Source organism: Parus major, chromosome Z (assembly GCF_001522545.3).
Source record: "Parus major isolate Abel chromosome Z, Parus_major1.1, whole genome shotgun sequence".
Taxonomy (NCBI): Eukaryota; Metazoa; Chordata; class Aves; order Passeriformes; family Paridae; genus Parus; species Parus major.
Window position 1 is genome coordinate 54,270,887 of NC_031799.1, and position 17,199 is coordinate 54,288,085.

The 17,199-nt window shown below is 38.0% G+C and overlaps 1 protein-coding gene across 4 annotated transcripts in view; it reads left to right on the forward strand.

Moving 5' to 3' along the window:
* Positions 1-6: 6 nt before the first annotated feature.
* Positions 7-17,199, forward strand: part of PRR16 (proline rich 16) — a 144,384-nt gene continuing 127,191 nt past the window's right edge. For all 4 annotated transcript variants that reach the window (XR_004500474.1, XR_004500473.1, XR_004500475.1 and 1 more), the window contains exon 1: positions 7-206. Coding sequence is in view for 1 of the 4 variants with exons in the window: in XM_015653436.2 (XP_015508922.1) it covers positions 45-206 (162 nt within the window). In the remaining 3 variants the exon portion in view is untranslated. The remainder of the gene's footprint in view (positions 207-17,199) is intronic.

Sequence of the window (17,199 nt, forward strand, 5' to 3'; positions counted from 1 at the left end):
CCTGACCTGCGTGCCCCGCTGGCCGCGCCGGGCTGCCCCGAAGGATGTCCGCCCAGTCCAAAGGGACCGCATCCTCCTCCTCCTCGCCGTCCGAGGGGCCGCCGGCAGCCTCCAAAGCCAAGGTGAAGGAGCAGATCAAGATCATCGTGGAGGATTTGGAATTAGTCCTGGGGGACCTGAAAGATGTCGCCAAGGAACTTAAAGAGGTGAGAACGAAGGGCTGCGCGGGTGGACCCTCCGTCTGCCCCGTGTGGGGCAAGCGCCCCACCGCCCGCAAGCCGGGGTCCGGCTTCCTCCGGAGCTCTGCTGCCTCCCCCAGGCTCCTTTTACCGCTTCTTCACCGCGGTCGAGCAACTGGTGTCCAGGCTGGGCACCAGCACGGGTAGCTCCCCGCCGTGCCCCGGGCGGACGGCCGGGCATCGCCGCGCTGCTGCCCGCGGCCCGGAGCGGGCTGGAGCCCGTGTCCCGGTGCCGTGCGCCCCGGAACCAGCCGTGCTCCCCCGACTGCGACGCGGCTCTGCTCGGGGACTCCCCATCTCAGGGCAGCCCGCGGAGTTTTATTTTTCCCGGGGCGGGCTGCCTCTCCTGAGAGGTGTCTGCTGGGCGAGGAAGGCGAGTTCTGGGGAGCTGCGGGACCCGCAGCGCTGCCCGGTTCCGGGCTGAGCCGCGGCGGCGTCCCGGCGGTGGGAGAGGACTCAGGAACGACCCCGCTCCGGCGAGTTTAACTTTTCGGTGTCGCGGTGCAGCCGTGCTCGCCCCCAGCCGCAGCAGCAGCAGCCCCGCTCGCTTCTCCCCAGCCGTGAGGGCTGAGCGGCCCCGGGCCCCGCGCCGCCCTCGGCGGAGGCTCCGCGCCCGGCGCGGCCAAGTCCGCCTCAGCCTCTGCAGCCTGCTCCAGCGAGAGCCAGGCGCCCTGCTTATCGACCCTCTCCGGCAAGATTGCCTTTGCAATCTCTCTTTTGCGGGTGGCGGGTGTCATCTCCTCTAGGTTAATCTGCAGGCGCAGTGCGATTACCGCGGGTACGTTCATAAGCAGGGAGATGCCGTAGCTGAAGGAAAAGAATTTAGCTGTCCTTTTGGAGATTTCCAGGTTATCTTGATTTTGCTACACAACTGGTCGACAGATGGTTAGATTATGCACCGGAATGCAAGTCCAGAATCTCTGTGTATTGCTTTATAATCCTATATTTGACTTTTATAATAAGCTACAGGTTTTTTTGCCATCAAATATTAGTTTTCTATTTCAATAGCATTGTCAACAAGTTTCTTTCAACAGTCTTTGGCCATCTGAGGCAGTCTGAAATTCACCCAGTGCTTTGTATAATGTTGAAAGATGTATAAACACACGGCTCACTAATCAGAGCTGTTAGGCCCTTTTTTCACTCACATTTCTAGGTTTCTCCTTTTTTTTTCTTTTTTAAAAATATATCTATAATTTATCTTTTTCTTGATGTGCTGCTGTACTATGCTTTGTAATTTTTTGAGGCACTTTGTAATGGAAATAAACAATGTTTGTAGAGCAGCTCTTTAAACGTTTCGAAGACCGACAGCGTAAACTGGCTTCTGTTGCTGCAGCAGCACATTTTCAGGACCTGGAAAGGATGTAATGTGTTCTGTCCCATGAATGTAAATCGTCCCCAGCACATAATCAGTCCTAGCTTTCTTCTAGTGAGCAAACAGTACCGCTCTAAGTGGAGATCGTATATCATCATTTACTCTGTGGCATGTTTTATCTCAGCAAACTTGTCCATTCTGGTTGACTGCATTTGTAAAAGAGAACTGGATTTACCTCTGCTTCATAGGGAAACTTGTAGAGAAATGGAGCTGTAACTCTGTTAAGTACTGTGTACCTGTTGAAGGGTGCAAGAATTGCCAATAGCATGTGTTTTGAGAAAATAAAGCTGTTTTTGTAAAAAGGATAGTTACATCTTGTTTCTGACTACACATGAGGTTTCAATGCTCTTCACCAAATATGCCTTGTAAAGACCGTAGCTCTGATACTCCATCAAGTATGAGTTGCATACACATACCATCTGCTTGATTGCAATATTATCATTATGTGTTAAGTACACTTTATGTGACATTTGTTTTGGAAAGTCTGCAAAAGTTTGTCCTCTGATTACCTACCTTTAGTTTATCTGTCTTTATAGGATGGGCTAAATCTGCACAAAAACTCTTGACATAACTACAGTGTATACTTTTTATGTAAAAGTGAGTTAATTTGCGATATTATGAGCTAATAACCAGTCTCTTTCACGGGTTGTTTGTAGGTGTTAGGAAGCACTGACAGGCTCTCTGTTAAAGCTTACAGGAAGTTACTCTGTAGTCAGTTTTGGTGTATTACACATAGAAATATAACTGTGCTTCATTTAGGTTCCCTACTGTTGGACGAAATAGAGCAATTTCTATATTTCTGGAAATGTTGTTGCTGCCGTTTTTTTTTTTTTTTTTTCCCCCAGGGTGTTGCTGCAGCCCAGCTGTTGTGCTACAACCTTTTCTGATTATTTTTTTTTTTTTTTAAATGAGTAATATAGTATACTGGGAACAGACTTTCATTTTTTTTTATTACTCTTTAAAGTTTTCAGTTCAGGTCAGTGGTAGGACATGGAAGTTTTTTAGCCCCTTTTTTGTATAGTTCAGTAATATTTAGTTGTGATATAGAAAATACAATGTTACATTAATTTTTTTGTGATTTACATCATTTTTAGAACACTTTTTTTTCTTTTTATGCCTACTTATTTGTTACCTTTAAATATAAATTACAATTATTCTTAATGGAGCACATAAGTTATTGTGATAGACTTCATGACTTTGTTTCAGTCTTCTTTTTAAGATTTCATAGTCAAAGTACTGTCAAAATGAAATACCATTTTGTTGCTTCAAAATTAACTGCTCTGTAACAGTAAGTAGCATGGCTGTAGAGCATTTGTATATTTTATGACATTTAGCTTGTTATGGTTTACTTGCATTGATGTATTTGCATCTGCCCTATGTTCTGAACCTTTTTCTAATTGGTTCTTTAACATTTTTTTATGTTTTTAAAAAGTGGAAATTTGGGGCTGGGTAGAGGATGGCATGTTAAACCCAGATGGGCAAACCATGAAGTTTATAAATACTGTCTAGAAGCATGTGACTAAATCATGCAGATTAAAAACAAATACATTGTAAGAATTACTGTGTCTCAGAAGTGCAACATCCCTTTCCTCCCTCCCTCTCTCCCCCGTATTTATTGTTCTGGTCTGCTTAGGCTAAGGTAACGACAGAAGATTGAGGATGGAGAAGAGAGGAGACTTGGAGACACGGAAGGATGAAGTGGTGCTGAGTCCAGAGTCTGAGCTGGGTGTATGGCTAGTCTTCTCTAGGGTGCCGTAAATTTAGAAGAGGCTTTGCCCCTTTTGTCTCCTTGCCTGCGTGTGTAGCAACAATGGGATGTTTTTTGCATTGAAAATTGGATTTAAAAGGGTTTAAATTGCTGTTATTTGTTGAATATTCCAAAGAACAATGAAAGGGGTTCCAGAGGATTGAGTAACACTTTTTATTCCTTTAGTCCAGGCTATTTAAAAATTAGTTGGTAGAGCCTTACACTTCGGTTTTCCTAAGAGAATAAAGGACGTTTCTCACTGGAGTTTGTCTGGAAGGATGGTTGTTATTATTAAGTCTTGTTTTGGAACTAATATTTATCTGTCTGGTACCTAAGTAAGGTACTATTGGAAATCAAAAGATGTGTGCTAATTAAGCTATTGTAAGATACATGATGTATGTAGCCCTCTGATTACTTCAGAAGGGATTGTAGGGGATATACATGTACACCTGTGAACAGCAGGGCACAGCTTTATACAACCTTAGTAATGATAATATAATTTTTAAGCCTTCCTTGCTTTCACATTTTATGATGATGTTACACATTTCTGTAGTCTTGTGGTTGTTTTCATTAAGGAAATACTTAACTAAATAATTTGATAAATACTTTTTGTAATAATAAAAATTCATCTTGCGGAACAAATTCCTGGAAGTTATGAGACATTTGCATAGCTTTTAATTGGCTAAATATGCTCCAACCTTTTATCGAAAGGAAGCAGCTGTGTAGCTATTGCCAGTGTTTAGAATACTCCAAAATGGAGGTGCAGGAGAAACAGAAGCCCTCAAAGGCATTGCACATACATCAGTGAATTTCCAGTCATTTGAATCTACCTCCTCTGCTTTAAATCCTGTGAAAATGTCTTGCTGACAGAATGAGTACATAATCTTCTGTCATCTAACTGATGTGTTTATTTTCTGTAAAGATATGATCTATATAATTTTGGCATTACTTAATATTTTCTAGGTGATGATGGCACTAGCAGATACCAAACCCCTCCCCCAAAACACCATGACAAAGTTCGTTATAGGATAAACGACCTGATTCCATAAGCAGGCCAGTCATCACTCTCTTAAGTGAGGGCTGGTCATGTGTTCTGTGGTTTTAATTTCTGGATCAGGACTGCAGAAGTGTATTACAATTTCAACCACCAGTTTTTTTCATTCTATTTCTGGTAACTATCCAGATGGCAGAAGGGTACTTCCAGTTCTTGCCTCTTAAACCAGAAACTAGGAGGTGTCAGGTCCACCAAGAGGACTGGAGCAGCAATAGTCAATCTTGTATCAGTATCTCTAATGTGCAGGTAGTGCAACTACCAATATAAAAATATGGTTTTTGTTTATATTGCTGCATGAGGAGGAGGCAAGGAGTTATTGCAGCACAGTTATGGGAAATATTATATAGAAACCTAAGGGTAGGAAGAAAAAATAGCAAAACATTTTAATCCATTCCTTCTCCTGATTACTACCTCTTTGGATTCTGTTCAGGTGTCAAGGACGTGACACTCTTTTTTGCTGGGTAGTACCATTTGAAGGAAGAGCTTTTTGTGCATATGTGTTCCTACCATTAGAAATCCAATTAAATGCAGCTGCCCTACTTTTATCTGGTTACAGGGTGCAGGCCCTCTCAACAGTGCTCCTTCTGGAATCTTTTCTTCGGTGCATGCACTGTCTGCATATGAAGATCCTGGTCAGTAAGGTGTGTGAGGGACTGAAGCTTTTCTGTAGTTTTTTGTTTTGCTGTGGCTGGGATTGGGATCCAGGTCAGGTACTAGAATCAAGGTGTTGCATGAGTAAAGGCATTTGCTATTCCAAAACTTGCTCATCTCTCCAGCAGCAGTTTGTTTTTTTTTTTCTACTTTATTATTACACTTTTTCATTTGTGCCAGGTACAGTCATGTACTGTACCTGGATGTTTGACTGCAGAGTATGATTCATTATATAAGAGAAGCACTGCACAGCAACTTTATTGTGATCTGCTCAGGGGTCCAAAGAGAGCCATAAATAGTCATTGCAAATAACTGTATTATATTTTTTTCTTTCCATTTATTTTTTGTGGTCTGTGAAGCATTTATACAGTTATAGACAATAAAACCTGCAATGAACTAAGATAAAATGCTTATGCTAGTAGTGTCAATTAAACTAATGGAGCTAAAAGGTAACTGTGAACCTTAAAAAAAAGACCCCATGTGTTAAGGTGGTCAGAAACATTTATATGCTGATACATGACAGGGTGAGGTTGCGCCACATCTGATTTGTAACCGTATCTACCCAGAGTTACTAATTGTCTTGTGTAACCTCATGAAAAGACTACCTAGTGTACCTGTAGAGAGTTGCTTATTGATACCAAGATACTTGACAGAGGGAAGCACACTGCTAATTTGTGCTACCTATATTATTTTTAAACTCATGTCAACTACTTCAGTCCTTATATGTAATACTGAGCTCCTGATAGTAATGTGTATTGTGCAACCAGGAGCTAAATAGAGCATATGTAAATTCAGTTTTCAAATAAAAACAGTACCACAGTGGGAATATGTATGTTTTTGTAAAATCTGAATTTCACACAGTCTGTGCACTGCTGATCGTGATACGGAAACAGAAATAGGGAGGTACAAACTTCAGTCTGCTGCAGTCCGATTTTTTTACATTGACTTTGGAAAGAACAAAACTAAGTTTGAGTGATGGAAATTAGTTTTGGGTTGCATAATTTTTATTTAAACTTCAAAATTTAGAGCATTTAGTTGCTGCTACACATGTGTATGAGTGCATTATGGAACACCAAGGACTAGGTTGAACGCTGTCATTGAAGCTTTGAAGATTTTTGACAGTTTCTTCTGGCAATTATACAATGTTTATGTTTGCATTACTCACCTTGGACAAAGTTCTGTAACTCCTCTCCTATTTCCAGTCAAAAACTTCCAGCCAAATTACTGCATGTGTTGTACACATGTGTTGTGCACAACTAATTAGTACAGCTCTTGGGAGAGCTGTGGGAGAGGTACAGATGTTGTCCCTGTGTTTAGACTGCTTTCCCACAGTGTCTGTTTCACAATATCTTTGTGAATGAGAATCAGTATTCTCTTCCAGTTTTCATTTCTTTTAGAGTTGCAAAATATTGATGGCTCAGTCTCCTCTTAATGATATACTTTGAAAATTCTTTGAAAATCTGGTGAAAAGAAGAAAATACTCAGTAGCTTCACAGAGTAGCTTGTTTATATCTTGTGAAGGTTCTTCCTTTTTCTTTTTCCTACTTCAGCAGAGGTTGCTGCTGTGAGGCAGAGAGAGTAAAGGGTTCTCTTTTGCAATTGGTCTGCTTTCTTTCCCACATAGCCTGTGTCTGACAGCTGTGTAGGTTACCACTAACCTAGTTACCTAAATGTAGACAGGCCTTTATTTTTCTTTGCTATAGTTGGCCTTTTGTTTGTTTGTTGTTTCTTTGTTTTCAATAGAAGCAGCAAATAGCAGTTAATGTACATTTTTTTTCTTTGTAAGTAAAATGCTACCTCTTTTTTAGGTATGAACGTGTGATAAAGGACCACGGTCTATACATACCTCCTACTTACAGCTCCTGTCCATCTCTATACAAAATTGACTGGTCATTCTTGCTGCAGTGACCTGCAGTGCTTCAAAATGCCATTTATCGCTGTACCCAGGGGAAGATGAAAAACAGACCCTGTGGAAGGGCTGAGAAAATCCTCCAGCAGATTTCTCACTGCAGCTTTCCTCTGTCAGGTTGTGTGTGTTGAGCTCGGTGGCTGAGCCGCTGGCATTCTGGTTTAGTTTGGGATTGTTGCAGTACAGGTGATGGAGCAGTGAGGAGTAATTACCTCTGAACAGCAGTAGTACCAAGAGTCGTTGCTTCTGCAGAAACTGTAGTGTGTTCCTGTGTCTTTAAAGGTTAACCCATCCGTTGTTTCATGCGGCATGTGCCATACTGCATTGTGAAAACTTAGAGCACTGACATTGAATCATTTCCAGATTTCACTGAAGATTATTTCTCAGTAATGTGAAAAATCCTGTAATTTTGAAACGCTTTTCAAAATTTTTTCCCATTACTTTTTTATAAATCCACAGTCATTTATTCAAGTGTTGGACACATAGTGGTATTGTGTTCCTCTAATTTGTTATGGTCTAGTTCTTTGAGTGAAGAGCTTCAAGGTAGAATCAGAGTAAGACATCTTTACTTGCCATGTAATCATTTGCCTTGTAAGTAGGAGAAGAAGATAAAACTTAATACCTAGGAAAATAGTGTGAGAAGTTTATTATGTATTTATTAAGTTTATTAGGTGAGACGAGCTGCAGCAGGCTCCCAGACTTCAATGGGATATCAAAAACTTGATTTCAGCTTTTTGTTCAGCAAAACGTAAGTGTTTAAAATATGCAAAATTTTGGTAGCTAATAACATTTCATACTTTACTGGAAATGCCACTGTGTAAAAGCAGGCAGCTTATGTGGGCTGATAGATGTAGAGTCTATAAACTTAACAAGGTGAAAGCATTAAGAAATTGTTTGGACTTGCTTCTCCATAATAATTTATTGGTTCATATCCATGTAACAGTGTCCTTTCTGTATAAAATTATATGTGAAAATATGAAACGTCAAGGTCAGTATGTTTTTTCTTTACTGCAGTGTAATAAAACAAAGTGTAATTCTTTCTTTGTATGATTTTTTTGTTGAGATTTTCAGCTAAATTTATGACTGAAAGTTGAATAGTTATTGGACAAAGAGTTCAAACAGATATATTTATTTCTTAATACTGGATTACAGACTGGTTGAGATTCAAAAGGGCCCCTAGAAATTGTCCAACCCATTCAAGAGTCAACTACAACAGGTTTCTTATTATCTTGTTCTTGAATATTTTCAAGGATGGTGACTCTGCAACCTTTTTGGACTACCTATTGCAGTGTCAGATCACCTTTTTTATGGTCTCATGTTTAGGCTGTATTTCCAATTGTGCCCCTTGTTGTCTCCTTTACTCCTTCTAATCAAGTATGTACCATTTGCTCCAGCCCCTTCCAACCCCTCTTCGGGACTAGTTCCAATGTGTTCATATCTGTCTCATGCTTGGGAGCCTGGACCTGCACACAGTATTTCGGATTTAGATTCAAAAAATCAGGTATGTATTAAGTAAAAATGCTAGGCCACAAACTAATAGCACAAATGTTAGGCCAAAACTTTTTTAGCTGAAATTTTAAAATTAGCAGAAGAATGTACTGTGTATTTTTTCATTAAAATTGCAGTAATAAGTGGTTGTGAGCTTTTCACTGCCTGTGATCTGAAGGTGGGTTGTATTAAATTTCAGACAGAATAATAAACAACATATTTGCATTATAGCTCCTTATATGAATATAATATATTCATATGCACCAAGGGCTTGGAGCTGGTGTTTGTGAGTGCAGCCACTGGAAGCCTCTATGTCACATTAGGCAGTGATGATTGGAAGGGATTGGAATGCTTTTATAGGAATGTGACTACTCCCACTGCATCTCTGCACTAAACTGTGATATATCCTTTTCCACACTTCCAAATGAAATTGTCCAGGTAAACCCAGTGTAATTATTCAAATTATCTTTGTGAACAATTCAGATTAATTTTTGCCTATTCTTCTTAATTTTCACTTTAATTTTAACTATGCTAATCTCATAGTAATCCTTCCATTCTCTGAGGATTTTTGTTTTATTGTCCTAGCCCTTTTCCTCTTTTTCACTCGTAATAGTTACACCTGTTTGTGTAACTTGATTTACCTCACTGCTAGGAGCTGTCAGACGTTATCTATGTTCTTAAAGTGTTTGTCTCTCCTTTCTTTAAAGTTGATGCATGAAAGTCAGTGTCAGAATTTCAAGATAGTCCTAAAAATTTCAGGTGACTCTCCTGTTTGTCTTAGAATCTCAGTTGCTCTCCTCTCACATCTTCTGTGTGCTACTAGGAGATTCTCATGTGTAGACGCATTGTTAGTAGTTTTTTTTTAGTTCAGTGTCTAGTCTAATGTAGATAGAAACTGAGAGCTGTTGTTTGGATTCAAGTTAAGTGGTTATTATTACAGCATCAAAAGCCATCCATGATAGATTATTTTAACCTTGTTTTCTAAAGTTTGCTCTATCTTTTCTCAAAATAGTACCTAACTGTTCTCCTAAATAAATGATTTTCAGTTACCAGCTAAACTGTACTTTATTCTTTGTGTTTTTACTGATGATTGCAGAGATGCTTTGAATAAGGTAGGTTCATCATAGCAGATGGTATCTGCTAGTGCTAAGGAGTTTTATCTGTGGTATCTAGGGGGGTACAGTCTAGACATATTTGGCTTTCAATGCTTATAGGTAACTGGATGGCATGTTTTAAGGTTCAGTAACACTATGGCATTTGGATAAAGAAATAACCTGTGTATGAACACAGGATAACTTATTTAGACTATAAAACTGTACAAGTATATCTACATCTGCTGAAGTAATAACTTTCTGTTCCTTGAAATCAAAGTACAGGTGGAAAGGTGAATCTGAAAGACTTAGAGAAAACTGGTTTTTGGCCAATCTGGGATGTTCCTGCTGAAGTAAAAGGAGGAGGAGCTTATGACTGTTATTTTTTTCTTGTTCCCTGTAGACAATTGATTTGCATGTGCTTGTTTTTCAGTTGATTCAGGCGATTATTTGATTTGGTCAACTAAAGGAAAAAAAAAAAAGAATGTTTGAATTGTGAGGACTTAAGTCATATTCAAACACCTTACTTAATTATTTTGTTTAGATGTCTTAAATCTTAGCAAGCAGAATGTTTGCTGATGTGATGCAGCTTTGACCTTGATAGAGCTGTACCGTCTTGTATTAGCTTGGCTGTTGTCCTTAAGCAGTGCCAATCATTCCAGACTTTTGATGTACATGTTTATGTGCAAAGTTGGTTTCTTAGATTCACATACCTAATTTTAGGAGAAATTAGAGCCCCAGTCTTTATATGGATAGTAATGTGTATTAATTGCAATAATAAAGTTCCTCTTCTTTTACTTTAGCCTGAAATTCATTGCATACAAACGAATTGTGGTCTAAGATTGAGCAAAACTAGACACACTAGAAATTTTACATTTAGTATCAGATGATTTATGGAAATGCCCTTTAAAAAAAAATCTTTAAATATCTTCTAAATTTTAAAATTTCTTAAAGGTATTTTTGAAACTTTCTGTTAAATAATGAATCTTTTCTGAGTGTTTATTGCAAGATTGCAAGTAGGAGAGGTAGGTATGAGATGATCCTCCTAGAAAAAAAGAGACTATATTTCAATGAATGACAGCTGTGTGCTGTTCCTAGGAAATGAACTCTTGCCAGGCATCATGAATATCTACTTCAAGTTTCTTACAAATTAAAAAAAAATAAAAAATCAGCTCTATCAAAGTCAGGGTTTATTCACTGTACATAATCTTGGAAACAGAAGCTACTTTATGATAATTTCAACAGAATATTAAACATACCTACTTATTTTTCCCATAATCTGGTAGTCTTCTAGAAGTTCATATCTGGCTTAACATAAAAATTGTTTCTGAATTTCAACAGATATTAGTCAATCAGGGGCATAAAACAGAGTACTCAGATAAAAAGTTAATAAATAATGCTCTGAATTTACTCTTTCTTTGGGAAAATTGATGTAAGTTTGACTTGATGCTTTGCATTATGGAGTCAAATGTAGTTAATAGTAATCTATTATGAAAAAAAGGAAAATCTCGGAGATCTTGTGAATCATTTGCTCAATGTGAAATGGGCTTTTTTTTAGGTTTCATAGCTTCTGACAGTGACATCTCATGTTTTAGGACAGATGCCCTGGTTGTGTGACAGCTCTTCAAATGGATTTTGGTTTTTTTTATCACGATGTATCGGAAGAGTGGCAAGGCCTAGAGGGAATTTGGAGCATTGTTGATCCTTAATTTTCTAAAAATCGCATTTTCATTTAATAACAGCTTGTTTTGTACAGGCAAAGTACTTCTGCCATATTCATCTATTATTTTGCAGTTTAATTTAGTTTATCAAGAATGGGACATCATTTTTGTCATTTTGAATTGTAGATATGATATGTCTTCCTTAAATGCATGATTTCTTGTACATAGTGAAACAAAATTATCTGTTACGTATGTGCTGATACACTGCAATTAAATCTTGATCAAGATGATTTTTTTAATAATTAAATGTCTATTTTGAACAGATTAAATTGTTTCCTTTTTGTACTATAGACTTCCAACACTTCTCTATAATTCTTCCATGAAGAATGTAGTGTTAGAGTGGTAGCCTGTATGGCTAGAGGACAAGACATCAGCATTTTGCTTTCTCCCATTGTAGTGCTCTAGCAGGTAGCATGTCTTTAGGGTTTTCTTCCAGTGGAGGAGGTATTTTATGAGACTTCACATGCTTGTTACTGCAGATGGCCATTTAATGCAAACAGGAAGTGTCTCAGTACAATGTTTTTGTGGCTGAAAATTGTTTGATCTAGGCCAACAATTCCATTGGACAAACAAATAAATAATGACAAATAAATAACAATACCAAGATAGTTGCAGTTTATTTTTTGCTAATGTTGCCACTCAGCTCTGGTAGCTCTTGAATATTTCTTCCTTTAGCTGTACATGTATGTTGGTACATTAGTAAAGAATATATTTATTTTTTATTTCTTTAGTAGATTCTTTCCATTTGGTGAAAGTGAGCTTTCCTAGCTCTATTTTGTGGAGTTGTTCTTCACAGAAATGTGTGCAGCACTGTAGGTGAGATCTAATCAGAACTTTGCTGGAACTGTATTTTGTTACATTCTGAAGTTTCATTTCTATTTTGTGAAAAATTGCCTTCTGGTAGCCATTCCATTATGACCCCTCTGCAAAGAGTTCTATGAATTACTTGGTTTCCAGTCTGTAGCACAAAGATGTTTAGTTCATCCTTATGGTTATGATAATGCACAAGGGGAATTTTATCCCACTTTGATGTATCTGAGAGATTTACTTCATGCCTTGTGTATTGTCTGTTAGGTCTCCCGCATCAGCAAGTTTAGTGAGAGCATTTGCAACTTCTGTGACAGTCTAATTAATAAAAATAGTGTATGACATCAGCCAAAGTCTGGTTAAGGAGTTCCATTACTCTTACTTCATGACACAAGTCTACTGCTAATATCTAAGAAGCAAGTTAACTATAAAGTAATCAGCAGTCCACCTGGACTTCTCTTTTCAGGTGGTGAGTACTTAAATTGTAGAACATTTTTCTGCTATATAATATGAAGAATATGAGTTTTTATGTATTGAACATGAGAGAAAACAGAATTAAGGAGAGGGGGTTCTCTAAAGGCATAGAAAAGCATCTCTGTTCTTCAGCATCTCCTTCTACCTGGACTTTAGTAAAGCCTTTGACGCCATCACCCCCAGCATTTTCCTGAAGAAACTGGCTTCTGCAGGGGTGCAGTGGGTGTTCTAATTGATGGCTAAAAACTGGCTGGATGGCTGGGCCAGAGAGTAGTGGTGAACCCCAATAGAGTTCCCAAGAGCTTGGTGATGGGGCAGGTCCTGTTTAATGGCTTTTGTCAACATCTGTATTTTTTAAAATGCAAGACCTCTTTACATTTAGGGCTTAAAAATTATTTATTTAAGTATTTCCATCTAAATGTGTTAATCTACTGTTATTATATGCCAGGGTTTCTATGATTACTCTTTTTACAGGGTCTGAAATGGTCTGTGTGTGTATAATCTTTTATTGAAGCAGGATTGAGAAGCATTTGTCTGCTTTTACCCTCAGGAATACTTGTGTACTACCATTAGCAGTGGTAACGCTGCAGGTGTTAATGGACATGTTTGGAGCTGAGAAGTGCCAGTACCAGTGAATGAGTTCTTTACCGGACAGTGAAGTTGATTCTGTGGACTAGGTTTAAAGACGTTTACTTACCAAGCATTTTTATGAAACTATGATTACACTTCTGTAGTGTTATTAAATTACTGTTCCAGCAATATATATTAGAGAAGTTGAGCCTGCAAGATGAGTTGAAAAAGGCAAGAAAAAATGTGAAGGAAACTGATGTTGATCTTTATAATCTGAGCAATGTCTGTATGGTCTGGTGAGGAAATCTGAAATATCAGGACTACAACCTCAGAAAGATTTTCACTGAAGTTTATCCTCACTATTCGTTATCCTTGCTAGTCTTAATATTTTTTCCCACTTCCTGCAAAAACCTTCTCTTCATAATCATGAATTGCCACTCTTATTTTCTTGAAGGAATATGCCCACTTTTTTTCCACGTTGGTAGTGATCTACTGTTATTAATGGAGTTAGATTTCTATTTCTTTCAGGATTCTTTTGATTATTTTTGATTCTTTTATTGTTTGGATATTCAAACATCACATTCTTGTATCATTAAGAAAGCATGTATTACGGTTCTGAATTTTCTCTGACTGGTTTTTCAGACCATGATTATTTTCCAAAAGCATATTTCAATATATCTTTTTCTCTTCTCCCTCTCCTTTCTCCCTCCATCTTAGAGTAAACAAAGGCTGCTTACAAGTCTTAAATTCTGTCCTTGTTCTAAGATAAAGTAATGGTTCTATTTAACTAACGTTAGGTGTCTTGACTTGTGTTGTGGCAACACCTTAATACCTTGTCAGGGCAGTGAACTTTCATAAGGTTTCCTTTCTTTCTGGAGGATTAGGTTTCATCTGGTGTGAAACCATGCCCAGTGAATAACGCCCTGTTGGGACTAGAGTGACCTATCTAATAATTTTTCCCCTTTTTCTGCTCTCTCCAATCTTCTGGCCTTTATTACAGGATCTGGGAAATGTTATATCACCATACCCCATCAAAAGTAAGAGTAATAATAGTTGAATACAGCAATTTAAGTGGTGTTCTTCTATGAGGGAGTGACATTTGGAACTTGTCTTTGCATGTTGGTACAAATCTACTCTATCTGTGAAGTTAAATAATGTCAGAAGGACCAATTTGCTATAGGATGCTGTATGTTCATGTCAAAGGAACACAGTCCAGAGTGGGTGTGTGCTATTACAAATGCATAAAATGCCATTCTGACAAGTTTACCTGGTTTTGTTGATTTAATTTTGCTTTGAAGACAAACATAATTTGTAGAAAGTGTAACACATCACTAGCTGCCAGGTGCTTCCCATTATAAGATATCACCTTCAGTTATTTTATTAAGGTTGAATAGTTCAGACAGAATTTTTCAGTGCTGAGTTCTGGATCATGCTGTTATTATTTTTTTTTTTAAAAAAAACCCTTTCTTTTAGACTAAGTAGCTGATCTACTTCAGAGCAATAAGCCTGGGAAAACGTCATGGTTTTGATCATGCTTGTCATCTTCACGCTTGAAAGCTTTCCCCCACACCCAGCCCCCTGCTGCTTCCTTTCTGTACTCTAGCAAAGAAGTCTAGCCTTTGCTAGAGTATAGTTTTTTGATCACAGAAGCCTGTCTGACATGACCAGGGGATGTAAATGTTCCCTCTGAGCTGCTGTAACAAGATTCCTTTTTTTTTTCCCCTCCTCTCCTGAGTAAGCCATGCTGCTATGTTCTTGGTGCAGAGATGCATACCTCCAGTGAAAGGAGAAGGTTGAAGATAAAACTGGGGTTAAGATGTTGTGATGCACCTAAATTGCATGTACAATTTACCTTTGCATAAGGAAAGGTTGTCATAGATGTATGGAAAAATGACTGTAAATACCAGTACTGTAGTAAAGTTATGACCAGATATGTGCGTGTTAGATAGCTCTGAGAAGAGGAGAAGTCTGACTGGAAGTTTGAGAGTTTTGAGCAGAATCCATGCACTAAAGTCACTTTTCTTCAGAGTACTGAATTAAAAGACTCCCAGTATCCTGGATTTTCTCACTCCTTGATCTGTAAGTAAGTAACCTCTAGTAAAAGGTGCCTCAGTCTTTCAGATCCTTCATATTATCATATCATATCATATCATGAGTGTCAGTTCTCTGGTTTCATTGTGTACCAGTGGTCTTATAGTGATCTACATGACACTACTATCAGCACAGTATCAGATGATGGAGCTGGTACTATTCCTTTTCTAATACTTTTCCTCTATTTTGGTTTGCATTTTAAACTAGGAGATGCAACACCATCTTAAGTTATTTACTCTTAAAATGCTTTCTTAATAAGTTTTGATGGAGTTTTCTGTTGCATTCCCATGTAAGACTGTGTTACTAAGTGTATTTTGTGATGGCTCATGCTTAGTAATTAGCTATGTTATACTATGCCACTATAATTATTTGGTGTGTTTGCCCTGCCTTATACATAGCATGACATTCAGGGCTTTTCTGAATTAATAATTAATTTTGTATTGGCCTTTTCTGTGATAAATGTCACTGTGGTGCTGGAAACTCTCATAAATGTTTAATGAATTTATTTTCATAATGCATTTATGAGGTGAGGGGTTTTTATCTCCAGTTCACAGATACAAGACTGGAAAGTGGCAAATATAAATCAGCAAACACCTAATTTTTCTGTGTATTAAGGACTTTACGGATCTTCTTACTTCAGCGGAAATTGGTTTATCTTTGAAAAATCAGATATGACTATTTCAAGCCAGAAAATAAGAAACACACAAGATGGTACAATTTTGATGTCAGTAATTTCCTGTGGTATCACCAAGCTGTGTGGCAGGGGTAGGATCAGTGTATTTTTGAAATTAATTTATTGAATTGGCTATGGGATCTTCCCCCTACCACCTTTTAGGGATTTTTTTAAGTCTCTGTTGCTTTTGTATCTTCCAACACAATAATTCAGAGCTCTCTTATGAAAAGATATTGCTTTAGCGTCAGGCCAGCTTGACCTTTGCTGTTCAGTCATGTTGGTCATAGCTGAAACTCCTAAGTCTGGACCACAAATACATGTGCCAGGAACTTCAGCTAAAATTCTATGGACAATTTTGGCCTGTTTGTCCTAATTTATGCCCTAATATTTAAGGTTTAGACTCCAGGAGAAAGGACACTAAAGGCATGCAAAATTTTACTAATTAAGTGATCCAGGAAAACTGAAACACAGATAATGGAAACCAGCATCTAAAACCAAATTCCTGACTGAAACAAGGCCACTGATAATGGCAATTTCTGAGATTGTTTATGCAAAACAAATCCACAGCTAGGTGAAATTAGCTAACAGAATTGTGAAGTGTAGTAGTTTGTCTGTTAAGTGTTTTCAGCTGAAGTGCTGTTGAAATCAGTATGCTTTAAAGTAGAAAATACCACCAAAAAGCTGACCGTATTTTAGGGAGGAGATTTCAGCTTTCTGTTTGAACAATCGGGTGTAATGGAAGGTGCCCTGCCTATGGCAGGGGGAGTGGACCTCGATGACCTTTAAAGTCCCTTCCAATCCAAAGGATTCTGAGTCTGTGATTGTATTTTCATTATTCTGTGTTCTCAGAACCTTTCTCAGAGAAGGATCTTGTAGTGCTCATGTAATGCTCACTGATCTCAAAGGTGTCAAGTATAAGCAGGTAGCTATTTTAAAAGTATTTCAGAATCTGAGGAGTCTAATCAGGCTAGGGAAGTATCTTCAATTATGGTTGAATAAAGTAACTGTAAATATTAATTTTAAATTATCTGAATTGCATAGTGTTATTAAATCAACATTTTTTCCTACTGAAAAAATTTTTCAGTAGGAGATTACTTCTAATTTCTCCTTTAGTCTAAATTATATAAATCTCCTTGTTTAAATATCAGTCCTGTCTTATATTATTTCTCAAAGATAATCTAAACTATTTTCATTAAAAATGTATCATGTTCTTGACGAAATGTGCTCTTCTTTTACCTTGTTAACTAGATCAATAATCACCTTTAGTCATGCTTTGACACTCAAAGAGAATCTTTTATTTCTTCATCATGGA